The sequence below is a fragment of the Agelaius tricolor genome, unplaced genomic scaffold, assembly GCF_023055355.1.
Source record: "Agelaius tricolor isolate 1412-34295 unplaced genomic scaffold, bAgeTri1.0.p SCAF_2, whole genome shotgun sequence".
Lineage (NCBI taxonomy): Eukaryota > Metazoa > Chordata > Aves > Passeriformes > Icteridae > Agelaius > Agelaius tricolor.
Window position 1 is genome coordinate 47,812,719 of NW_027269262.1, and position 26,450 is coordinate 47,839,168.

Here is a 26,450-nt window from a genome sequence, read left to right on the forward strand (position 1 = left end):
TCATCAGCACTGATGTTAACACTCAAAGCTGGATCATAAACATTTATCACCGCCTTCAATTGCCTAAAAACTGGTAGCTTTGCAGAAAAACAAACCATGCCTTTCATGAAAACAGGAGCCTGGAAACGATCCCTTATTCCTGGCAACATCCAGAACTAGAAAAATAAAAGATGACTGGCCGTTATATCCCTAATCCCACAAATATTTACACACACTCTCCAGTGCCTGTAGTGCACGCAGTCCCATTGAATCCAACAGGACAATTCGCGGCCCTTCATTCAGCACCAGGGTGACTTTGGCACATCCTGCAGCAGTCAGCTATGCACCCCCGCTCCAGGGTCCCTCCATCGGCGTGCCGCGAGTGAGGCGCGCTGCTGTGGGGAGCCCGGAGACATCACACTGGCGAGGAATCCCCCGGGTGCCTGCACGGCCGTGGGGAGTGCAGAGCCGGGACCGTTCTCCTGCCGGGAGCACCACATCCCTCCTGAGCTCCCGCGGTCCCTGACGGGCGCCCTGCAACTCCCGTCCGGGGTTGCTCCCCACGGACATCCCGGGCTGCCCACGGCCCCGCACCCCGGGAGCCCCGCGGTCCCGCAGGACGCGGCGGACGGGGCGTGACACCCCCGGGGCGCGACACCCGCAGCCCCATCCTCCGGCGGGACCCCGAGCCCGCCCCCGCCGCCCGGCCCCGGCCGCGGCCCCTTCCCCGGGGCGGAGGGAGGGAGGCGGGGCCGGGCCGGGCTCCGCGGGGCTGGCGGCGAGGGCTGGGTGCCGGCGGCTGCTGAGCAGCGAGGCGAGCGGCCGGGGCTGCGCAGCGGGGCCCGCGGCGGTCATGGCCCGGCAGTAGGCAGGGAGCGCCCCGCCGCCCGCCGCTCCCGGCGGCAGCCCCGCCGCGCCCCGACCGTCCTATGCGAGCCGCCCCGGCGCCAAGATGAAAGGTAGGGACGGAGCGGGGAGCCCGCACACGTGCACCGGGCACCGGGCAGCGCGGATGGACCGGCGGCGTGCGGGAATGCCGTGCGGGAATGCCGTGCGGGAACGCCGTGCGGGACACGGTGCGGGCAGGTGGCGGGCAGGGCACGGGCTGCCGGTGCCGGGAGAGGCAGAGCGGGGTCTGACCGCGACGCCGGGGTGCGGGGTCTGCGCCGCCGCCGCGGCTCGGAGCGTGTCCGTCAGTGCCGGTCCGGGAGCGGGCTGTCCCTGCGCGAGTGTGTGAGTGAGCGGCATGCGTGCTCTCCCCCCGGAACGGTTTCTCTCGGCACCCAACTTTTGCCTTCCCCCTCGCCGGTGCCCCGAGAAGAAGAGTTGTGTTTCTCCCTGGTTGATTTGTTTATTTTTTGCCAGCGTTTTGCGATGTTCTTGGTGTTGCTTCTAAACATCTGGCAGTGATTAGGTGCCAGTAGAAGCTTAACTGGCTTGTGAAATGTATTTGGCGTATTTCTCCTCTGCATCCACCGCCTGGAAAATTTTTGGTCTTTACTTTGCATCTGTTCAAACTGAAACTTTGTTTCTTTTCCTTTTTCTCTCTTTTCCTCCCTTCCTCCTCTTTTTGTTTTAAATGACTGAAATGTCCCTGTCCTGCATAGCTGTGACTGAGAGGCATCACAATCTTTAAAATGAAATAAAGAAGCAGATTGCCAAATTGCTACTCTGTAACCTAGTAAAGATGTATGGGAGGTGCAAGAAAGCCTTCTGTTTATGAAAATTGATAGCCTTACTGCAAAAGGCAGAGGCTTTACACACTGGGGAATACTTACAATGAAAACATCAAAGGACATTATGGAAAGTTTAGGAGTTAGTTGGGACGTTGTGAGAGTTTAATTCAGTTTTTCTTCAGAGGCAAAAATAAGCTTAAGGAAAAGACAAACATATATGAAAATTGCTTTTGGGCACCACTGTGCCTGTTCTTGGACTGCAGAGTTTTATTCCAGATGCCAGGAGGCCAGTAAACATCATGATAGTTACACTGAGTTTCCAGAGTCTAGGACACCAAATGATGTGATTATTTATTCACTTGCCAGAGTAGCTGCCTGAAGGGAGGAAAAACTTTTGGGGGGCATTTATTTTGCAAGCCCACACACACACTATTTAAGTGACTTCTGACACTGTGGCATGGTGCCTCTCCAGGGCCATGCAACATATGACAAATAATGTATTTACAATGTTCTTTTTTTATAGGCTGCTCATGCCAAAAATTTTGTCATCAGCTTGTCATTATCAGCATAAGTGTAAGGGCAGGAACAAACCAAAATAATGGGGATCTGATAGTAGATAGAACAAACCTGTTACCACTGAAAGCCTTACACTGCATTCTTTGGGGTTTTGGGGAGAGGTGGGATGCGAAGGAACAAGGATGGGAATAACATATAATGCAACTTGTGTCTCCTTCCATTCTGCTTCCACCACTCTTTGCAAAGCAGAGCAGTGGCGTTCAAAGGGAGGATGTAATTCCTGCTCCTGAGAGCACTCCCTGCTGTCCCACACTCCATCAAGAGGGAGTGCTAGTCCTTACCATTTGGCTTCCCTAAGAGTGATCACAGCCAACTTATTTCTTTCCCCCAGAGAGTTACAGAAATCAGTCACAAAACATGCAAAGAAGAACATTTGAATGACTGTGCTAATAGCAAAAGAAAAGAGTCAAACAAATCATCACATCAAGTGTTTCTGCCAGTGTAAGAGAAGTCAGAGAGTCAAACCAAATTTTGACTCGGTGATTTCCTTTTCTGGGTATGGAGTTGGATTTTCATGTTTTCTCTATAAACTTGATGGTAGTGATAATTGTAGGACTGTAGAACTTTGTATAGTTTTGTATTTGTTTTTGTTCTCAATAAAAACAAAAAGATCTGTTGATTGCAGCTGTCTCTGTATCTACCCTCTCTAGAGAATGGAGGAATATCTAAATAATTACATCACTAAATATCTGTAAGGAATACATTATATTTCCATTGCTAGTATTTGTAATGTGTTATGTTTTAAATCAGTAAAACAAATTGAAGTTTATGTTCAATATGCTGGCAGTTTTATTTCCAGAAAACAACACTGAGCTCACAAACTTTGTCATATTTTTTAGCAATAATTCATATGATTTATATAGGGATTTGTCTGCTCTAGGGTCAGATATATCTTTATCAAACGATACTTCTAAGTTATAGTTATTTATTGGGGTATGAAAGAGCACTCGTTGCCTGGGAAACAAATGAAAACAGCTTCCTCACAGTCAAACACCACCACATGTTCAAAACCATTGGCCCTAATTTAAGACAGGGACAAGCATTGTTACAACTGAGAGCTTCTTCCCATATAGCTGCAATATATTTTGTAATTGCTACTTTAAACTCTACCTGTAATCACAACTGTCATGGCAGTGCTGGTGATAAGTATTTTCCTCTGAAATATGGATACTGTTTGGATAACCACCTAATACTAATGCCCAAAAGCAGGCAATGACAAAGCCAAAGTGGTAATTTTGGGACTGTTGCTCTAGGATGACAGAGAAGCTCTTAATTAATGATGCTTAAAGTAGCTTAGCTGCTTCTTTTCATTCCTTCTCCCTCTCTGCCATCACAAGCACCTTGCTGTGTACCGCTTGTATAATGGTGCTGGAGGACAAATCATCTGGGATCCTGTGGACCAAATATTCTGTCTCGTGCTGTTGCTCTCATTCTACACAAAAGGATGCATGGGGGAGAAGCAGGTGTGGCCTTGGTTGTGTTGCACTGGAGCAATGAAGCCCTTGGTGCCTGGGGACCAGCCTGGCCTGAATGCCTGCCCGGCTCATCCTCGGCCCCTCTGCCTCCGAGGCGCTCAGTGCGCTCCGTGCACAGGAGAGGAGAGCACACCCAGCTCCCATCTCATGGGGCACGCCACTACAGCTGGCCCCAAGTTTGCCTTACACAGTGAACACTTCAGCAGACAATTAATTACCATATCAGCCTGTATTGCTAAAATTGTCCCTTCTGTGGGACTTAGAGCCGGGATGTAATTTGCAAATAATGCTTACAGTAGCAAAAGCTGATTGTGTATGCAAGTTCACTTCTTTCCTGACTACCTTGAAAAATTTTAAATAATCTATTTATGTGATGGTTACCTTATTGACAGGTTTTGTCTTTCTCTCAGTTTTGATGCCACTGCTAATTTTAAAGAATAAAGGAATAAAAGTTATAATTTTGTGACACTGCAGAAAACTCTCTCTCTCTCTCTCTCTCTCTCTCTCTCTCTCCCTCTCTCCTTTGTGTGCACAAAATCAAATGAACAGTCATCTGCAAATAGGTCTTTCCTGGATAGAAACTTCAAACCAAGAATTTTTTAAAAAATCTGGTCCAGAGCATTTTGCAGAAGCCAGAAAGCATCTGAAAACCAAGGATTAGAAGTGGAGTGATCCAGTAACCTTTCCTTAGTCCATTTATAACAGAGCTTATATGAATATAGTGACATAAACATGAAACATATGCAGGAGGTCTGAGTGGTGTGTGTTGGACATGTCACAGGACCCTACAGCAGAAGTTCAAAGGCACGAGCAGTTATAATAAATGTGTGATAAAACACAGAACAAATCCTGAGCAATGCTACTATACAGTCAGTGTGTGTCCTGAATTGATTGGTAGCACAGAGGATTTTAAACATATGGATGAGAAAGATGCAAGTGTGTGTCAAAGCATGTTCTTACTAATACAGAGGAAAACAGAGCTATGAAATTATAAGAGAAATTTGTTCTTGTACAGATAGAAATATTACTATACAACTGCAAAGGATATTGAGCAGAATTAGCACATAAGCGATTTATGACAGGAGCATTTTCAGTAAGAACTTGTAATGACTGTTATCGCTTCAATTCTACTTTTCCCAGCCACACAGCACTAAGAATAGCAACTAAGAATAGCACAGACAAACCTCCCTATGAAGAAGGGAGTTGTTTAAAATATCATTTTTCTTCTTCTTTGGATAATGTAGATTCATTTTAGTCTGATTTTGCTACAGCTGAGGGCTGAACAGAGCCCTTTTTTTTTCACAACCACTAAACAGTTTACTTAGATCCACACTGAAAGACTGTTGTGCCCAGAGGTACAGACACTTCTGCCTGCCAGGATAAGGGGGAAAAGGTAATCTTGCAGAGAGATAGAGCTGATCAGGCCTTGCAGAGATAAAACAGAGTAAAATAAAGAGAGCTGGGACAAATGTCAAGGATGAAAGCAGCTCAGTACTGCAAAGATGCATACCCAGTTATCTTCAGCTTCACAAAACCTTCCTTATCCTGAGGTTCTGTATGTCAGAACAGAGAATCTCTCCTTCCAGCCCTCCCCCTTGGAAAGCAAAATAAAGACACTTTTTACAAGGCATGGAAAGTGAACCTGATCCTCCTCATAATGTGAGTGTGGTCTGTGCGAGTGAGGGAGCAACCTAAGATGAATTGTCTTTGGAGTTTCACCGCTTCCTCCTAAAACTGCAATCCCTTTTGGTGCATAAATTTGAGGTGCAGACTGGGACATCACTGGGGAACACAGTGAATGAGTTATGGGAGGTAATAGAGACGTGTTGTTAGGAATGTGTATGCCATTTTAATACAGCTGTTAATTGCCTCCTCTGACATACAGACAGGGAGGCATGATTTTTCAGTGCACTAATGAGAACATATCTGTTTGCTCTTAAATCATTATTCTGAAATACGATATGATTTAAACTTTTAACTTCTAAGGCTGATCCTCCACACCATGCAGCTGCTCCTGACCCCGGTAAGGTAATGACATTCTGTGGCACTTATGGGCTAACAAGTCTTGTTCAAAACTCCCTATTTACTGTCTTCATCTTGTGGCTAAAAAGCAGAACCAGAGTGATTGTTTTTATACCTCTAAATTTCACAATCCTCTGTCTTTTTGTGTGTGTTCCTAATGTAAGTGCTCACATTTTTTGGGCACAGCAGTAGGGGAATAGATGAAGGCCAAGACATTAAAGTGCACCCATTTGTCACGATTACTGGTTTTGTTTGTTTTATGCATGTGTTAAGTGATGGGAGACACTATCCAAGTCATAGGATAGTACCAAGGGAGGATCTCTGATCTAGGACATTGCCTCTTTCAGTCACTAAGATAAGCAGAAAAATTCCCAAATCAGCAGTCTCGGTTGGACAGAGCTGAGGAAAAGCCTCAGTTTTGCTGCCAGAATCCAAGCTCAAACAACATCCCAAAGGATGTTTTGGGATGCAGGGAGGTGGTCTCTCTTCCAGGACAGCCTCAGCTGAACTTCTGCCATGGCTGCCCTAAAGACCAGGTACTCTGCAAGTGCAGAATCCCTGCCATCCCTGTCCAAGAGAGTTTGCTGCCTGACAAGCCAGACAAAGGAAGGGTTGGATAATATGGCAACACTCAGCCAACAGCAGTGACTGTTAGTGTGACGTGTCAGCTTGGGATCCTCTCAGTCAGGAAGTGCTTCAAGTGTGGGGTAGGATTTTGTGAGGGAGAGCTTATCAAAATAGAGGCTGAGAGAGAGACTTGACTATGAAAAGGGCCTATAAGGGAAAAGTAGTGGAGAAAGGCAGAACAAGAGGACAAGTGAAATAAAGCATCTGTGAAGAGAGCTGGGAATGAGCAGCCCATTAGCACAAGCAGGAGACTGTCCAAAATAAAAGCTATGAAAACCAGTGGAAACCAATTAGACTGATGAAGTCATCAACATCTGAAGGCCACAGCTGCTTGCTGTGCTTCTGCTGGCTCCATTTCACCTCTAGGTCAGCAGTTTGAATGTAGACCCAGTTAATAGTGAGCAGAAATGCATATAAATCTGGTGGCAGCTCAAAAAGCTTTTGAAATGTGATATGAGAAAGATATTGGTCTCGCTGTTCTTGTCTGCCTGAACAGTTGTTAATATTACAGAAACCTCACAAGTGGACGAGTTTTGCCTTTCAGTGAAAGTGCTGAGAGGGAGAGAGCAGGCAGAAGCAGCCTTTTGACACTGCAAGCAGTCTCTCATGAAGGAGAGGCACTTGTTACACAGTTCTGAGTAGAGTTCTTCATCCATGCTGATGGGTTAAAGAGTGGAATACTGTGATTTTCAACTAATGGGCACAGCTTCTTTCCAAAAGGTACAAGTGAAAATCTCTCCTTGATAATATTAGAATGAGCTTTACAGAGTTGCACTGAGATGTAGCTCTATAGTTCCCATTAAGTCAGCAGGAAAGGCAGGGCTCTAACCATTAAAGCCCTTTGAAAGAGAGATTTATTTTAGATGAAACTCATGCACTGGATGTCATTTTTACTACAAATTAATCTTACAGTCTGACTTCCCAGCCTGGTACTTAGGGGTAAGTTCTAATGTACTGTAATTTGAGTTTTCAGGGGGTTATAAAGGAACTTCTAAAATCTGGGGTGAAACTTGGCATGACAATTTTCAGCCCAGATGCCTCATTCTCTCCCGGAATAGATTTTCCCAGATTTTGAAATGCAATGTAGAATATTGGTTTGTTTTCTTTATTTAAGACTTCAGACGCGGTCTTTAAAGAAGGATTTTGTATCCATGTTTGCAGCACACAAGTGCTCTTGAAATTATTGGATACCACATGTCTGCAGCCACCATATGACCCAGCATCCCTAATGGTTCTGAGGTCTTGTTTGCCTCGTTAGTTAATTAGGTTTAAATGGCTGAGCAAGGTGTACTGTTAAAAGGAGACAGCTGGACATGTACATTAGCAGGTTTCTTTAACACCTTCCATATGCCAACAATGACACCCATGAAAGGAAGGGGCTAAAATGGAAACAACTTCCCTAAAATCACCTTGCACCAAAGGCTCCTCAGATCTGGTGCTGTGGTTTTATGCCCTGTATTGTCTCAGGGGCAGATTTAGCATCCATTTTGGCTCCAGGCCAGCTCTTTCTTGACCTCAGAGTGACTCATAAGTGATCCATGATTAATTTATTTAAGGTTTAAGAACAAGAAATTAAACAGTTCTACTCCACAGATTTGCTTTGCCACTAGCAAATTAATCAAATGAGAGTCTAATTTGTTTTAGATTAAATGAATTCCTCTGTTCGCTGTGCTAATCCCCAGCTGAACTGCCTTTTCATAACTCCCACTCCCTTGAAGCGTTGTACTGTAACTTATTTAACTCTACAACTGAAATTACTAGAGGTGTTGCAGTAATAGCTTAATAACTGGAGGGCAAGTGGAATTTGGCATTGGTACTCAATTGGGCATGGATATTGCCAAAATCTCTCAAAGGGTTTTTTTTTTTTACTTTTTTGGACCAGAACTCTTACTTTGCACTGACTTCCTAGAATATTTGATGTATTGCTGTTCAGCCTCAGTGAGACAGTGATTTGTAGCAGCCTGCTGTAATCTCCCCATGACAATCTGTTCTAGCATCCAAGGAGTCTCTTGTAAACCCAATAAAAGAGGAGATCTCTGATGGCCCTTCCCTTAAATACAATTGGTTGTTCACATATGTTTCTGTTCTGCCCAAAGTTCACCTTTTTTATGGACCTTCCTGCTGCCAGAGTTCTGTACAAGTCAGTGGAATAAGAGACCAGCTTTTCATGTTTCTTCATCTTTCTTATTCTGGATTTTTGGTTCACAGCTGAGAGCTCAGTTGGGTGTCTTATAACTGAGTTAGGGCTGGTCTTCCCCCTACTAAAGAGCTAATTCTTGTGACCAGGACATAACAACAAATTCACCTTGATTGTCTGCTTCAAGGAGGAGTCTGCCCTTCATATTTTTCGCCTATGAAAATAAGCCTTGCCTGCATATTAATGCATGTGTATGTAACAGAAATACTGTGTTCATTCCAGTCCTCTTTGTAACTGAGGACTGGATTTAAACTAAAGTAAAATATTTCTAACTTAAGGCTTCCACAATGTCCAGCAAACTCCTCCTACACCAGTTGCAGCCTCACTCAAGTGTGGGCACTGCTGATGTGAAAATGCAGAATTTCCATTTCTAAGATCAGTCACTGGTGCTCAAAGCTCATGAATTTCTGCCACAACAATTTCTGATATTACCTTTAAAACCTTAAGTCATCAAAATATACTGGAGGTGTTCATAGTATTTGACTTCTTACTTGGTGTATATTTTCTTAACCTCTGTAATTCATAACAGATCACATTTTCATAGTTTTCACTAGAAAAGCTGTTACCTTTTAAATGAAAACTTAGGTTCTCCTGTATTTTGCTGATTTGAAGATATCAGGAAACTTTGAGATTTTTGTAGAACTTGTGACAAAATTTTAATATTTTCAGCACTGAAACAGGGAGCTGAGGATCAAGTTTCTGCTGCCTCCAGTGAGGACAATACTGCCCAACAGACATGGGAGGAGCAGGCTGGGTGTAGGGCTTTGCCTTGGGACTTAAATTTATAGGCTTGTTTGTCAACTGCATTTTTGATATTTCAAACATAGACTTCTTCTGAGGTAGGACTTCAACCCATCTTAGTCTCTTTTTCCAAAGTGCTGTAATTTCTGAATGTTTAGTCTAAGCTTGCTTTATTAATTTCCTCCATCTTTTTTTTCCTTAAACTTGTTACATTACAGTTAATATTTTAAAGTAGTATATTTGCACATGATTTCAGCAAAGTTGTAGTTGTGACTGAAAGAACATTGAGCTTTGTCTGTTAAATAATTTTTAAAGATTTCTCCTAAAATTACATTGATTGCCCCTTGCAAGATCAGCTCACAGAGATGATGTTTGAGATTTTACTGATCAGGGAGGCGAGTCACCACTTGACATAACTGCCCTTGCCCATCTCCACTTCTTTGTTTCAAATATCACAAGTGCTCTTCAAAATTAGGAGATGAATGATTAATTATAAGGTATCCAAAGCTTAAGGAAAAAGCCCATCCCTAGAAAGAATAACATGCAGCTTTGCAAATACTGAAAAGCATATATATATAGATATTTAAAAGTATATGTGTGTATAGAAATGTATCATATGTACATATATAAACATGTTGCATATACCAAAATGGGCAAAGAAACAAAAATATTGCAAAAGCCAATGTTGTTGGTCTAAGCATGAAAAACAAGAAAACTAGGGAAGGGGCTGTCAGCCTGGGAGGAAGGACTTGGAGATGTGGTGTGGGATGAAGCTGCAGGATTTAAAGGTGGCCTGGCTGTATAGATCAGCTGCGGGTCAGATAAGCCAGGTTACACTCCTGAAAAACAAAGGAGGCAATTGTGTTGCAGCCTGATAGCAGGAGAGAGCAGGAAGCTAAGGTCTCTGGAGCTGTTATCTTATTTTGTGCAGCATTTTATCTTTCGTGCAAGAGGGGAAGATCTTTCCTGTGTAGCTCACTACTGGGATGAGAAGTTGGTTGCTGACTGTTTATGGTTTATTAGTACTTGTCGTGTTTAGCTGGGGGGCCTTGTCTTCAGATAACATTTGGGACAATTGTGAGGGTTTGTTTGGCTTGGTTTTTTTAAAGGTTTCTTTCTGTCTTCAAAACCAGGATGTGTTTGTTTTGCCTAAGGAGCATCCACTGACTCTTCCACTTCTTAAATGCATATCTGAGTTGGGGGTCTAGCTAAAGATATGGACAGGAGCACTGCTGGCAATAAGCAAAATGTCTTACCTGGTGAAGAATATGTTTTTAGCTGTTTAATCGATTGTTTTGTCTGAGTAAAGGGTGATGTTCTGCAAAATGATGCATTTCATGGACTCTGCTGCTGCTTCAGGCAAAGTGTCCTTCTGAGACTAATGTCTGTGGCACCTCACAGGTCAGAAGGAAGAACAAGTCAGATTTCCTGCTGGAGACATGCACACAAATTGTTTAGGCTTTGTTGAGCCTGGATGCAGACTGTATCTTTGCCTTTGAATTCATCCCCCCAAGGCTCTGTGCTGTCCCAAGTTAGCTGTGGCACCAGTTAGCCCAGTTTCATGATGCAAAGCAGCCCAATCATGTGCAGCAAGTCTGTGGGCAAAAAAGATCTAACTAAACACAGACTTCTCACACCATCACACGTGTTTATCTGCTTTGAGCTTGCTTTTCCTCCACCAGTCATTAAATGTTCCCTCTGGGAAATACAGAGGTGAGAGAAGAACAGCCTGGGCTGTGCTGCCCTCCCAGCAGCTGATAAAGAGGCTGGGGCTGGTGACAAGGCAGAGCTTTTGCCTTTCCTGGCTCAGCAGAATGAGAGGTTGTTTTGGTGGAAGGAGGCTGAACACATGAACACAAACATATTCTTTTTTTAATAAAGAGTCATGGGTGTATTTCTTTTTTGCTGATGCCAGCCTTTTCCTTTGCTGACGGAAGGAAATGGAGAGAAATTCCGCTTCTGACAAAATAACCTTGTGATTATTAGCATATTACTGCTTGCTTACTGTAAAGATGAGAACAAAAGGCATGATGGAATCATCAAATGATAGAATATCCTGAGTTGGAAGGGACACTCAAGGATCATCAAATCCAACTCCTGTCCCTGCACAGGCCAGCCCCAAGAATCACACTGTGTGTGTGAATCCATTGTCCTAACACTTCTAGAACTCAGGCAGGCTGGTGCTGTGACCCCTTCCCTGAGGAGCCTGATATTCTCCTAACAGCCAACCTAAACCTCCCCACAACTTCCCTTCCCTCAGGTCCTATCATCAGTGTTTGCCCCTCCACTTCCCCTCATGAGGAAGTTGTAGATTGTTGTGAGGTGTGCCCACGGTCTCCTCTTCTCCAGGCTGAACCAACCAATTGACCTCAGCCATTCCCCTCTAGACCTTTCACAATCTTCACCATCTCCGTTTTTATTTTTCTTCTCTGAGTTTCTCTGCTCTGTTTCCCATGTTTTATGGGATGTGACATTTTCAGGCCAAGCTAGTGTGCATGGGAGGTGATGGATGGATGGATGGATGGATGGATGGATGGACGGACGGACGGACGGACGGATGGATGGATGGATGGATGGATGGATGGACAACCATCCCCTCAGACTCCTGTGGCCCGGGCAAGCTTGATCAGGTGGCACACTGGTGACAATTGTGGCTGTCATTGTGATGAGGAACATATATCTGCTCTGCTCTGCACTTAGCTGGCCAAGCAGGCCTCAGGATGGCTGCCAGGTGACAAATCTGCACAGTTTGTAATCCAGAGTTCTGCTGGGGATTCTCTTTGGGGGAAAGGCTCTGAACTGCCTTCTGCACTTGGAGACAGAGGTGGGATAGGAGCAGCAGAGGAGAAGAGCAGTAGCATGCCTAACGAACCAAGTAACCTTACATTATTTGAACATGCACCTGTAAAAACTTCTTCTCGTCTTTTTCCAGTGGTAGTAGTAATAATCTGCTGCTGTGTCTTTCTTTCTCCAGACGACTTTGCAGAGGAGGAGGAGGTGCAGTCCTTCGGCTACAAGAGGTTTGGTAAGTGACAGCAGTCTTTCAGCTTGCTTTTGCATAGTGCTTAGGGTAAATCAAACACTTGCAATGAAAAACTTTCTTGCTGGCAGCATCGAAACATACAGGTACAGTCCCATCATCCACATCCAATATCCTCCCAGAGGAAGGTGTGATGTTTAGACTTGGTTTATTTTCTTGGCAAACATAAGGCTTCCAAAATAGTTCTTTCATTAGGAAACTGAAGCCCACACCTGAAGAGAAATGAATGTGCTGGCTGTGAAAAAAAGGAGCCATGCCTCTTACATGTCCTCTGCCCAGCTGGGCACTGCTTCAGCCCCCAGACTGATGTGCAGCAGAGTTTGTAGGTTTTCTCCAGAGTGGTTTCATGGCATCTCCTGTAGACATGGCTCAGTTGTACCAGTAGCTGAGCCACAACACAGGCTGTGCACTCCTCTCAGAGGAAAAGTATATGGTATGAATGCATTCTGATGTCAAAAATTATTAAAATGAGGTTGCTTACTTTCTTTCCTTTTTCCTCTTTCCTCTTTTTTTTTTATGTTTGTTCACCCAAAATGGCCTTCTCCTGTGAGGAGGGTAGTACCACGCATCTGTGCACAGGGGTTAGCAGCCTTCATGGCCCCTGTTTTCAAGGCTCTTGTGATCTCTTTCTGTTGGGAAAACAGTCTCTGCAGTCAACAGTTTCACCCAGGGCAGGAGAATGCCTGTCCCTGTGGCAAGGGGAGGGTTACATGGTGGTCTCTGAGCTCCCACAGTGCCAGCTCGGCACAGCCAAAGGGGCTCATCATCAAAGCTGCTGGTGCCTTTTCACCTATAAGCCATCAGAATAATTCACCTCATTTTTTCTGTCATGGGAAAGTAGCTGCAGCAAGAGTCACTTTCAATGACCCCAGTTGGCAAATGGATAAAAAAGGCAGGCTGAAAATAAAAATGAAAAGTAAAAAATTCCTTCCATCCCAAAAGGAGCAGGAGGAGGCAGCGTAAGGAGATGTGGAGTTTGGGAGGTGGGGATCACATTCGCATGACCTTTTCTACCCCCTGAACTACTCCATTGCTCCCTGCTGCTGAGCTTTATTTTGGATAGACCAGCCAACCACAGAGCCAGCATCTGTGGCTTGGAAAGTCCTCCATAAGGCTGCACACAGGGTTTTTTCCTTTTTTGTTTGTTGTTTTCCTTTTGTTTGTTTCCATTTGTTGTTGTTGTTCTGGATTAAGCCCTGGAATAGCAAAAAGGCAAAGAGAAATAGGAAGAAATGCTAACTGTTGATTTCTGTCACCTTCAAATAAGTAAAAATTACTGATATTCTTTAACAGCTATAAAAATAGGTTCCTTTGGTGTTATCCTCTACCTGGCTATCCCTGGTCAGCACTCTTGCAGTGAACAAGATTTTAGGGAGGAGTGGGCACTCCATTATCCTTACTGTCCCAATAGTAAGTGCACTGTTGTGATGGGATGGGATTTTTGCCTACTAACTTGCTGTCATTTCTTTCCTTCTCCTGGGTATTGTGATGCTACCAAGGTGAGTTATTTCTCCCCTTAGAAATACAGACCATTTCCAGAAATGCTTGTGCTGTTGTGCTTGGTGGGGCAGCATGGAGGGAGGAGAGGACTTACAACCTGGAAGTGGTAGGAGGAGATTTCACCACAAGAGGAGGAGTCAGGGTAGTACCACCCTTAGGAACCAACCCTAAGTGCCTTATGCCTCAGGAAAATAACATTGCTGTGGTCAGGAAGGTATCCCAAATATCTGCAGTACAGAAGAGCCTTGACTAAAGGGGGAATGGGATCATGAAGCCATAGCATTGACACTGGTGAGAGCTGTGTAATTCAGTAGGGTCCCAATCCAAGGAGCCACCTTTGTCCATACTATTTTCGAGCCCAAACTTCCTCCCATACCCTTCTCATCTTTCCCAGCATCATGGGGCAGCTCAGGGAGGAGCTAGGCTGGCCTGGTTTCCACACACCCCTGCACCAGCATACATGGTGTTTGACTGTAGGTGCTCATGCTTTTATGTCCCTTAAGGGGTTTATTTCCCCTCTTGAGGAAACCTGACTCAGTGAGTTCCCACCTCTACAGTCTCTGCTGCATTTCCAGGCAGCCTCTGAGCAGCCTCTGGAGAGAGTGGGAGCCTCATTCCTTCAGCAGTGCTGGCTGCTTCCTCATCTGGCACTGGGGTCCTCCAGACAGAAAGGTGACCTGCACGACTCTTAAAGACTCCAGACTCAGTGGACAGCTGGGTCAGCATTTCAAGTGAAGCACCAGAGGTTGCTCTTGGGGCCAAAATGCAACTGAGCTCCTGCCTGACCAGTAGGAAATGTTACCCCTGCTGTCTTGGTGTTCCCTCTTGGCCCTGTGTCCTTCCTGGTAAAAGAAGGCAATAAGGGGGAATCTCAAGGCAAGAACCATTACACAAACCTTGATAAAAGGTAATTTTGAAAAAAGTGCTGTCTGTCTGCTGGCTGGCACTGTAGAAATGCCAGCACTGTTCCTGTACAGCCTGTTGGTGTGGGCATGGATGAAAACAGCAGTGGGGATTTTGTTTGAGGAGTCATAGTACAAGAGCAGTTGTGTTAATATATTGTGATTGGAGAAGTCCCTGTATGCTCCACGGACATGAGGCATAGTAGGTGGACCTTGAGTCAAGTACCTTTGACTCCATCATTTGGAATTGGGAGGTCTTGTTTGGAGCAAAATGTGCCCTGAGGGGCAGAAGGCTGAAGTATAACTGGTTTAAAAAACGTGGCTAGCAGTCAGTCACTGCTGGCAGCTGGGAACATGTGTTGGTCAGCATTTGGCAGGCAAAGCCTTGACCAAGCTGCTTTCCTAGACTTCAGCTGAGGAGTTTATTATTAGCTGCCTTGTTCCCAGAGCCCGTAGTTTGGTTCAAGGAAGGAAGAGATCAGCAGAAGGAGGGAAGGAGGGAGGCATTCTCCAGCAATTCTCATTTTGGGGAAGAAGTTTTTGAAAAGAGGACTGAATACGCACTGTCTTGCACCACTTCCCCTTTTTCTGAATCATTCTGTCCTTCCTTCTCAAATAAGTTAATTTCTGAGAATTTGTCAAGCTACTGTATTTTTTAGTCAATAGAACATTAACTGGTCATAGTAAGCCAAACATACTAAACATAACACACTAGCATATTAAAGAATAATGAATACAGATGCAGACAACTCCTAGGAAAATACACATCAGATTTTTTTCTCCTTTGAGGTTGGGACAGATTTGCTGCAGGGGGTCAGTAAGGAAAACAGTCTTTCCAGCTCACTGATGCTGTTTACTTCTTTTCAATGAATGCTACAGATGTGCAGGGATGCTGCCAGAAGTTGCTCAGCTGCAATGCCTCCAGATTGCTGCACTGGAAAAGTGAGGAAGCGTGTTTCTTATTCCAGTTACTTCATCTTCAATCCCATTTCTCAGGCTGTTTTAAAGTTATCTGCTCCAGATGGCAAGCTAAGCCTCTCCACTGGTTTTCCTCTACCAGATTGCCACCAATATTAACTCTTTCATCAATCAGTGTCACTGGTTTGTACCACCTCATGCACAACTCACTTTGGGAAAAAATGAATGAGGAAAGGGCAAAACTTCCTTTCCAATATGATACACTTTGGGGATGCTAAATCTCAAGCATTAGAACTAAGACTAGTTTCTAAATGGTAGGCAGAAGGATGAGATCTCTTTCTGGGAGGGTTTGACTCTTTCCTCTGAGATTTGGGCTCTGGGCATCTCCACAGGCAAGGGAATTGAGGGGATGAAATGGACTCCAAGGTAGAAGATCTGATCTTCCTAATTCATGGCACTCTGAGGTAATATATGTAGAATTCATTATGCTTTTTTTTTTATTTTATTTTAATGTTTAAGAACTTAATATCTCTGCTTTAATAGAGTCTTTGAAGTAGAAATTTCCTGTTAAATTACTGGTTGCATAGTGTGGAGCTACAGTACAATATGGAATTGCTGAAAGCAGAGAAGATTGTCTTTGACCTGTTGCAAAGCACACTTGCAGTGTTTAGAAAACAGTCTTCAAATAAATGAGCTGAAAGCCCTGCTGATGAAGAGAAGCTTCCCATGGAATCAGAAGATAGGACCAGCACACTATAGATAAGTGGAAGACTAAACAGCTTGTGCAAGACAATTACCCTTTGCCCTTGACAAACACAGCCAGAATTACAGACTGTGAGCCTGTTCTCCACAGAAACACCCATCTTGGCCACCTCCATGCTCTAGATGGTGGGTCAGGATACTCCTCACCATCCCCTCTCCTATTCCCTGCTGAGCTGTCAGTAGGGGACAGTCTCTCATGTCCCCAGGGAGGTCCAGTGCACACCAAGCCACTGATCCTCCAACCTTCCCTGCACCCCTTAGATCAAGAGCTGCCAGGGAAGGGGAGATAAAAATTACCATGGGCCCCCCTCAAGGAAGGCAGGTACTTCTTTAGGTATCTTTTGTAGGGTATGTAAGATATGACTGGGTTAGGATACCTCTTCCATGCAGTTACAACCATCTAGCTCCTAAGCATGATTCCAGGTGTAAGAATAAAGTCTAGGAATTTGTGGACCAGGAATGGATGAATCATCCTGCCATGGAGTAATGAAATCTGCTATACTAAAAAAAGGTGAGGAGGAAAAATATGTTTAAAAACATATTTGTAAAACAGGGGTTTTTTTTCTTGATGAGTGGTCTGGGAACAGCTGAACAAGATCCATTTAACTGTTTTCTTGCTGTGCACTTTTTATAGTATTTTGTACAGCAAGAAGTTATATATTCTTTCTTCACCTTTGATAACATATAACTAGGGAGTTTTAGGAGTGTATAACTGATAAAAGTGTTGTGAATGGATTACAGCAAAAATGAAAACTTTAAGATACAAAGCTTTTTCTGAAAAGGATTTGAAAAAATAGAGGGTAGTTTATGCCTATAAATAACTGTTCAAACATTATCAAAATTCATGGCTCAGAATTTTGTGATAGTTCAGGAACAGCATTTATTCATTAACACTGCACAGATGGAATAATTTTAGTCCTTGTCTCTGAATAAATCCAGGCCATTGTTCATATCTCTAATAACAAGCACCAAAACAATGTCTGGCATCAGCCTGGTGGTATGCTATATCCACACAAACCTTAAGCCCCTATGAAAAAAAAAATTCGAAGCTTTAGGAATTTGTCGACTTTTCTTTATGGTTTGTAAACGACCAGTGAGGGATTTCAGGTGCCACAACCACATACCTCCCTGGACATTCTTTCACTTGTATGCCTGCAGTGTGTAATCATATGGCTTAATAAAAAGTCACAGGGTCACTCACACTCACAAAGGCAGAGGAAAGTCAGGCACTGTTGCTTCCAGTTCACTGATCTGGCCATATTTGACAGATGAGGATTTTGCCTGCGTGTGTCCTGGGGTATGAAATCCCCCCTGAATGGCAATGCCCGTGTGGCTGTTCATTTCAGGCCAAGAAATTTCATTTGAAATGACCCTTTTAATTGCCATGGCCAGTAAGGTGGGAGGGGGTCGAGCCTGCCCTCTCCTAGGGTGAGCCCTGAGCAGCTGAGAGAATCCAGCACCCTCAGGGGTCCTGGGTTTGTGCTGGGGCTTCAATCCCAGCATCAGGGGCTGCACGGGGAGGGACCACCTATGTATGGTTTCTTTGTCTTGCTTTTCTTTTCCAGTAGATACTCCCAGTACTGGAGCAGTTGGCAGGGAATTGAAGTCTCAATAAATAAATAAAGAATGCTGACATGTATTGCCACTGCAGAGGAATGTGCTCAGGAACTGTCAAGGTGCTCCTGTGCCACCATTGTGTGTCCCTCCTCTGTCAGTACCTTCTGCCTTTTGCAATGTAATGGCACATGTGGTAGATGGGATATCCAAACAACAAATTTGAAACCACCTGTCTTCATAAAGATAGAGAATAGTTGGTGGGCCCTGAGAAATCCATCAGTGTCAGGCAGTAATAGCAAGATCCAAAAAGTTATCAGGTCTATGTTCCCTGTGCTAACTTAGTCAGGAGCTGAAAGAGCCAAGATGTTCAGGTCTGTGGGTTTGAGGCTGCCCCTATCCAACCTGTCCTGCTGAGCCTGGCTAAAGGCACTTCTAATCCAGGCCCATAAAGAGGCCTCTTAGCAGTGCCATGGGGACTAAAGTCATTCCAGCTGTGTGTTGTTATGTAGGCAATCTATTTTCTCTTAGTTACGGGTTTTTCCTATGTAGTACAATTAAAATTCTTGACATGCTTCTTCATATATTGCATTCGCATGCTTGGAGCAATACCTGCTTGATCAATCTCTGTCTTTTACAGGGGTGAATTGAAAGGCAGTGTGGTCACCATGATGTGTGAATTTTGCTCTGTCTTTTTCATTAGAGCTATAAAATAGGTGTGTGGGCTGAAGAGCACGTTGTATTTACAAGAGGAATGAAAAACATTGGCTACACTGTAAGCAACACCTGGGGATTTTGTTTTTATTTCCCTGTAAACTAGCTGGACAAATAATGATGTTTGGTAACATCAGCTTGCTGCCAGAACATCTAGGCTGCATTTTAGACTGTTCAGCTTTGTAGCAAAATTACCTGTGAAATTACTATTTTGGAAGGAAACTGTGCACTGTGTTTTCAGTGCTTGGTACCATTATGTTTCCATGCAGAAGAGTAACACAGGAAAACTGTGGCAGAAATGAAAACTTCAGATATGAAGCCATCACAAGATGGAAGGAAAAAATGATGGAAAATACACATTAGTGGACTCTCCCAGCATGGCCGTGGGATTGTAGAATGCACCAGCATTACTCTTGAGCTCCTCTTAAGCTTTATTCCAAATACGAATCTGCATTTGTAGCCAGCTGCTACTATAGCCAGCTGAACTTTAGCTTTCAAGTGCTCACATGTTTGCAGTTGATCTTTGGCTTTTCTGTACCTTCTTCATAATGATTTTATCTGAAAGTGACACAGGGACACTGGTCTTTCCATGAGAAAGGGGATGCTGTATTCCCTTGAGGCTATTTTTTTGGATGAACCTAACAACACACACAAACACATACCTGTGCATGTGCTGCTTACTTTGATATCCTGGATTCTTTTTATTTCTTAGGAATTTCTTCAACCTGTATTGTAGCTCTTTGCATGGTTGGTGCCTGGTTTTCCATGCTCCTGGGGGAGCCACTGCAGGGAAGGTGTGAAAATTACCCAGCTTCACCCACTCAGACCTGAATGTGGGACCTGGACCTAGACCCAGACCTAAATATCTCTGCTGTCCTCTGCCATCACACTCAGCAGCCCTGAGCCTGGCTAGTGTGCTGGCAAGGTAACACTCTGAATGCAGCTGCATCACGTTGCTGTACTTGACAAATTTCTTGATAATTTTCAGAGAGAAAATTTTCTGCCTGAAGATTGACTTCCATATAAAATCTGAATATAAGATTTAGGGTAGGAGTTATGTCATCTACTTTTAGGGATCTGTGGAAACTGCCTCTTTGAAGACACCTGTCCTTAAAATAGCAATAGCAAGGAGAGGCCAGTGCTGCCGGAAAGGACTTCCATGCTGAGCAAGAGCATCACCATTCTGATCATTTTGAGTTACTACATAAATAATATTGTCAACTCCAGATCTCTGTAATATATCTTATATAAAAGCTGGGGAAAGCCTAAAGAAGCCTGTGAGAGAGAACAGTATAAGGGATAGCACAAATGAAGAACAGGGTAAGTGTTTTAGGATGATTTGTCCTGTTGCAAACACTAACAAGGAAGCAGGATGCTGCTCTGCTAAGTCAAAACCAATCCAAATTCCACTGTTCTGCACTACAGAATATTAGCCAAAATAAAGCTTGGATTAAAATTTTACCCAGTCTCAATTACCCTTCTATGGGTAAATCTTAGGTGAAGCAGCCAAGAGCCAAAAAATTTCCATTTCTCCTGTTCCAGCCTGGGCTAAGTGAGTGGGCTGAGATTCTGGAGAGTGGAGAGAGGTTGGGAGAGAGGCGTGAGTGGGAAGGAGTCTTGCTCAGTGCCCAGACCTGGCACGGACAAGAGTTGTGCAGTGGGTGTGTGGAGAGCTTTGTGTCCTGCAGACACTCTTCAGCTCGGTCAGGACTGCATCTGGAAAATCCACCCACTCAGCCAGAGAGAGAGATTGATGCCTTAAATAAATAAGATGTGAATGTGTTTTTGTGATTCAGCTTGTGACTCTTAATAGAAGCAGCTGAACTTTCTGTAGTAGAGGGAGGGTGAGACCCAGGGATCCACTTTGCTTCGGCCCAACTGAGGCTTGTAAGGAGATTTTGTATTTAAGGTTGTGTGCAGACATCCAGGCCTAGCATAGCAGGACTTTATGTCTTCTCTGGCAGCTGTTTCATAATGCCACAAAGAGGCAGAGCAGAATTGTTTTCCCTTAAGGATATCTGGGCATCAGGGTCTGCTTAACAGGGCTTCACTGCATATTTTTCAAAACCTGACATTTTAAATATTTGGAAAATGCATCTTGATTTGCATTACATAGCCTGTGTCTGTGAGCTTGTTTTTCAAGGTCTTGGTCAGGGAAGATGGAGAATTCTACACATTTTTAAATTTTTAATTAGTCCAGGAATGGACATGGAAGCTTTTACCTCCCAGGCTTGTTATGATCAATATACCCTACATTTGGTAGTGCTCAATGGCAGGAAAAAACCTTCCTTTTTGTGTTTTCTTAGTGGGTGAAGGTATGATTTCAGACCATCTGTGTATGTAGTGACAACCACTGACTGAAAGATTCTTTACATATATTTCTGCTTTATCATATGATAGGAGACAGTCTGGTTACAAGAAATAATAATACATAGAGCCAAAAAAATTTTTTTTTCCTTCTTCATTTGTTTCCAGAGGTTATTTGCTTCTGGTAGAAATCTGTTGTATAATGCCCCACATTTATTTCATTTTAGATTTGACCTGTGAGTCTTGAGTTGGGAGTGGGAGAGATCTTGTCTTTAATTAGGACTGCACAGTCTGAAGCCAATTAATCCAGACACACACTGTCCAGGTTTCAGCACAGCAGCTGTGCACAGCTAAACTCACTTGTCCCCAGAAGTTGCCACACGTCCCTTCTTGCATACCCAGATGTTTATATTTAAACCTGTGTGCTTTGTGTGAATACATCCAAGCTGGATTTGGCTCAGTGTGTAGGACTACCTAACAGCACAACTTCAGAAACAGACCTGTAGGACCAGATTGCATGTAGGTTCCATCTGGAAATTTGTGCTCCAAATATTGTTTCCTAGATCTGGAAAGCCAAAAATCTGAGAGGTGGTTCTTGTGCTCACTGTATTCCAAGGCCCCATTCATGAGTATTCTGGCTGCCTCAAACAAAGTGACTTGTCTCCTTAAGAAAACAGGCTTCTTCTCATTTAATGATGCTACATGTTAAACATCTTTAGCAAATTTATAAAAATAACCATGTGCAGATTTCAGATTTTTACAAAATTTCTTTACTCAGGGTGCTTTGCAGAAAGCAGTAACATAACTTGGTTTTAAGGGAAGGCAAATAAACCCAGATCATGTTCTTCTGCTCATTACACAGGAGCTAAAAAAACTTTACAGAATATTGACAATTTTAATACTAATACGGATTTAAATAGTTAATCAAGGGTAGCTAAAATTAGGAGCAAACTTGGGGGGTTCAAAGTAATGAGTTTGGTATGCATAAGGGTCAGAATCAGCTGAAATACTGCAGGAGGAAGAAGAAGATTAAACATGTCTTCATTGTCTTTCTCTTGCCTCATCAAAGAGAACCAAAGTAAAGATCATTTTTCAGAGACCTGTCATTCAACCCTCGGAGACCATCTCTGCTGGTCTCAGATCAGAACCATCCATTCTGCAAAGGTCCAAAGCAGCACATGAAGCCACATCTGTGAAAGATCTCTGTGCTTTGTGTGGTGGTCACAGCTCAAGTTCATCATGCTTCAGAAAACTGCAGGCTCTGTGGAGATGCTGGTTTGTGGTGCCATGGTCTGCTTTGGCTTTTTAAGAGGTGATAGGAGCAAGGCATATGTGGCTCCTGTCCTTTCCATGTTTAGCTGCAACTCTGTCCTTCATTCCCCCTGCCCATATCAGTTAGGTCTGGAGTGGTCCAGCAGAAGGTAGAAAGCTCATTTCGGTACTCAGCCCATCAAGAGGATGCAGGAGGGAAGTTTGGTAGCTGCAGGAAATGCCTGCCCTTGTCAGAGGGCGATTGGCACCCCATAAACCCCATAAACTTCACAGCTGCCTCTTGCTTCAGCAGGCCTTGACTCTGGGCCAGGAGCAGATGAGACTCAGCATGAGTTTGAGCCCCTTTGCCCAGCGTGTGACCACCGTGCGTGCTGACCCACAGGACGGGAGGGTGCTGGCAGTGGCCCACCTCTGCAGCAATAGCCACATCTGCTCCTCTGCTGCAGCTCTGACTCCTGAGAAACTCGTGCTCTTGGCAAGCTGCTGTGTGAAATACAACATGGTGAAGCTGTTTTTATTCTCAGTTGTCCTGCAAAAGGTTACTGTGAGTAGTTCTGTGCTTTAATAAAAAGAAATAGAGCTGTGTTCTTCACAACAAGCCCTTTTTATTACAGCTGGTTTGAATAGCAATTGGCCTCTAATCATGTCTCAAATGGAAAGAAGACCCCTTATGAAAGCCATTCATTTACTACAAAGAATGAACTTTCCCATGCATGAAACCAGATTACCAAAACAAACCCACCAAATAAGCAAAAGAGCTACCAAGAATTTGTATATGTGGGTATTCAAGGTGACTTAGAAGACATTAAGTGGAAGTGTCTTTGTAAAAGGAAGCAGAACAGCTGACTGTGAAACTAAAAAGCATTTTACGTCAAAGGAATACTTAGATCACTGTAGCCTTCTTCATTTTGAGCTTGACGATTGTGCTGATGTGGCACTATAATAATTTACTTTATTTTTCTCCCTTCTGGGAGGTTTCTAAAACAATATTTTTAAAAGAAAAATAAATAATGTCTAATGTCTTTTCAGTTGTTCTTCTGGGAAGTCTTGTGGTGAGTTAAAAGAAAATACTTGGTGAAGCTGTGAATGGGAGACATTTCCAGGGTGGGAGTGTTTTGAGGTTTGTTTGGGTTTTTGTATTACTCTACCCCTATGTGTTTTGGGTTTTTTTAAATAGTTTTCATAAGCTTTTAATACAGGGGAAATTAAATTGAGAAACTCTTCCTTATTCCACCAGTTTTGGGAGCTTTGCAGGACGATTGAGTTATGGGACCATTACCCTCTTTGAAGTCCTGATGGAGGGAAGCCATGATACCACCCTAGTCCTGCAACCTTCTCTCAGGCAAATTCCCAGCAAGGTTTTTTGGTGGTCACTTCTCTCTCCTTTTGCTATCAGATCTGTATATAAAAAGGTTTCATAGCCTCCAGGTGACCATGTTTCACCTTTCAAGACTGCTGTTTCTAGAACAACATAGTTCCCAGAGGGAACCAAAGGTAGTGCTGTGGTCATTATGATCTCATGATAAATGTCTTCTTTTCCCCCAAACACCTTCAGTTCGGAGATTGCAAAGCTTGTTCCCCTGCTCCTCTGCTCTGAGCAGCACTTCACATCACAGGTTCCTAAGCATCCTCCCTCAAAGTGAAAAAAACACCACCTGAAATCAGATCAGTACTTGAGAGAATAGGTAATGTGTTCATATAATTTCCTTTGAGCTTTTTAAAATAAAATACAGCCCTGCAGAGTTGACTGGTTTTATGAAAGACATCCCCTTTCTGATGGACACATTGCATCAACTCAGCCACCAAAACTATGCAGTTGAGGGCACAACTATTTTTTTTGTACTAGAATTACTAAAGCTGCATGAAGTCAGATGGGGTTTTCCTCCTGTCCTGGGCTGGAAGTGCAGTGCTGAGAGCAAGAGCAGGAGAGCCAGGCTCAAGATGACAGAGATGCTCTGCGGCTGTGGGGAGGCAAAGCCACACAGAGCTGGCAGGGATCAGCAGGGAGGGGGGTCATCCCAAAACTCTGCCAAGGGACTCTGTTATTGCAGTCTGGTTACTCTGATTTGACCACTGCTCAGCAGGGTTCATATTTCTGTGCCCATTCATAAAAAGCAATGTAAAGACCTTTTAACCTCTCTGACTGATGCCTGTTGGGGCCATTCCTCTGCTGCCTTGATTTGCTTTTATTTTATGTACCAGGCTTGACTTCACCAGAGCAGAGCATGCCACACAGGCACATTTCAGGACAGGGTTAAAACAATCTGCAGTCTGGAAACCAGCAGGGTCCCCAGAGAGGGAGTTAAACCCAGGGAGTACTGATCTGTTTCCTGCCTTTGTTATGATTTCTGCCATGTAACCCAATCTCGCCCACCAACCAGCCTGAGCGAGCCCGGCCAGCTGAGTCAGCAGGGCATGGGCTGCTGCTGCTCACCTCACGTCAGCACAGCCAGCCTCCAAAATCCCTGGCAGGTTTTCAGGTTAATCCTGCCCCAAAATAGGTGGGTGCTCACCACCTTCACCCCCAAGCATCAAACAGAGCAGAGAGGAGGTGGGCAGGGTACAGGGGGTGCTCCCCAGTCAGCTGCCATTGTGTGCCTGTCCAGAAGGGATATCCAGGGCTATGAACCCAACCCTCTGCTCTTATATGGGTCTCAACACAGCCCTTTAGGAAAATCCCACAGAAAATGGGTATGGCATTTAAAACTCTTGGGTGGGGACTCTTCTTTCATGTCAACCTCCAAAATGTTTAAAGGACTTTATGTTCTTAAAGAAAATAGAGCATTATCTGCACATTTTTAGCCCAGCACAGTGTGTGTAATCTTGCAAATGCAAACAGGTAAAATGGGACGTAGTGTAGCAAGGGCAGGGAAGGAGATGGTGCCATGATCTGGCACTGCTCACAAATCCAGGGAGTTTCACCTCCCACTCCCAGAGAGAGCCAGGCCCTGTGAGGGCAACCACTGCCTGCCTGTGAGCAGGGCTGCCCTCACCCTGAACCCTTTCACTGTTCAATGTCAAATCAAACCAGCACCCAGGATTCTTGCCTTCTCCAGGACTGCCAGCCCAGTGAGGAGGAGCACTGGGAGGAAAGTCCTGGTGCTGCCAGGATAAAGGCTGATCGGTTCTTTGGGGAGAGGAGTGGGGCAGTGCTGGACAGCACAATCCCAGTCATGCTGTGGTTCCAGGTCTCCTGGCAGAAATGCTGCGCTGTGCCCAGGAGCCCTTGTGTGCAGATGGGGAACCTAGAGTGATGCATTGCAAGAAAAAATCATCTTCTCACTTTGTTTTTTCCTCTTTCTTGCACGGCTGGCATGAGCTGGAGCTGACATCTGATCTGCTTTTGATCTTTTTCTAGCATGGGCTGTATGTTTTTTGAAGCATTTCACTGCCAGAGCTGACCACTACTGAGAGACAGAAAAAGCAGTCAGCAAACATCCCCATTTAAAACTGTGCTGGTTTTAAAGCTTTGCAGATTACTTTGCTTGTTTTTCAGCCAACTCCTAAGATGTTGCCAGCAGATTTCCAGTAAATTAGACATTTAAGTCAAAGTGGCTTATTTGAAATATTTGAACAGTGGCATGAGGAAAGCTTAGGTGAAAGACAGAGCTGGGAGGAGGATGATCTGTAATTTGTCTGCAGTTTTGCCTGGTGCAGATGAGATACTCACAGCAGACCATCTTTCTCGTCAGGTTATGGTTTGTTGCAAGGATTTGGGATTATCTGTACTGATTTCCCAGGCCTTAAAATTCTGATTATTCATTTCAGCTGTAGTACAGTAAGCAAAACATTCTGCATTTTTTCGGGGATTTCTTGCTTCAGGCTCTTTTTGAAATTCATGGAAGCTATCTGTAACATAATTTTCTCATAATAATTTTAAATGTCTTTTAGAAATCTGAGGAGAGTGGAGAATTTTGTGACTATCTCTCAGGAGTTACATTCTTAGGTCACAGACAATTCTGTTGCAAATAAGTACAGCTCCACTGATTAAAGCAGTGTTGTCCCTGACAGTGTTGAAGTGTGAAATGATTTGGGTAGATTTGTGTCATCCCACTGTTAAAAGACAGAGAGTTAAACAATACTTGTGCAGGCAGCTGAAAAGCCTAAATAAGTATGTTGCTTTAAATCACAATAAAATCCATCATTTATTTTCATTGTATTTAGTGAATTATAGCCAGGATCTCAGTG

General features: G+C 44.0%; 1 protein-coding gene across 1 annotated transcript in view; it reads left to right on the forward strand.

Annotated features, from left to right (window-relative positions):
* Positions 1–702: 702 nt before the first annotated feature.
* The window catches only part of COLEC12 (collectin subfamily member 12), a 96,528-nt gene continuing 70,780 nt past the window's right edge, over positions 703–26,450 (forward strand). Inside the window, exons 1-2 of the mRNA XM_071418002.1 lie at positions 703–938; positions 12,268–12,318. Of these exons, the coding sequence (XP_071274103.1) occupies positions 932–938; positions 12,268–12,318 (58 nt within the window). The 5' untranslated portion in view covers positions 703–931. The remainder of the gene's footprint in view (positions 939–12,267; positions 12,319–26,450) is intronic.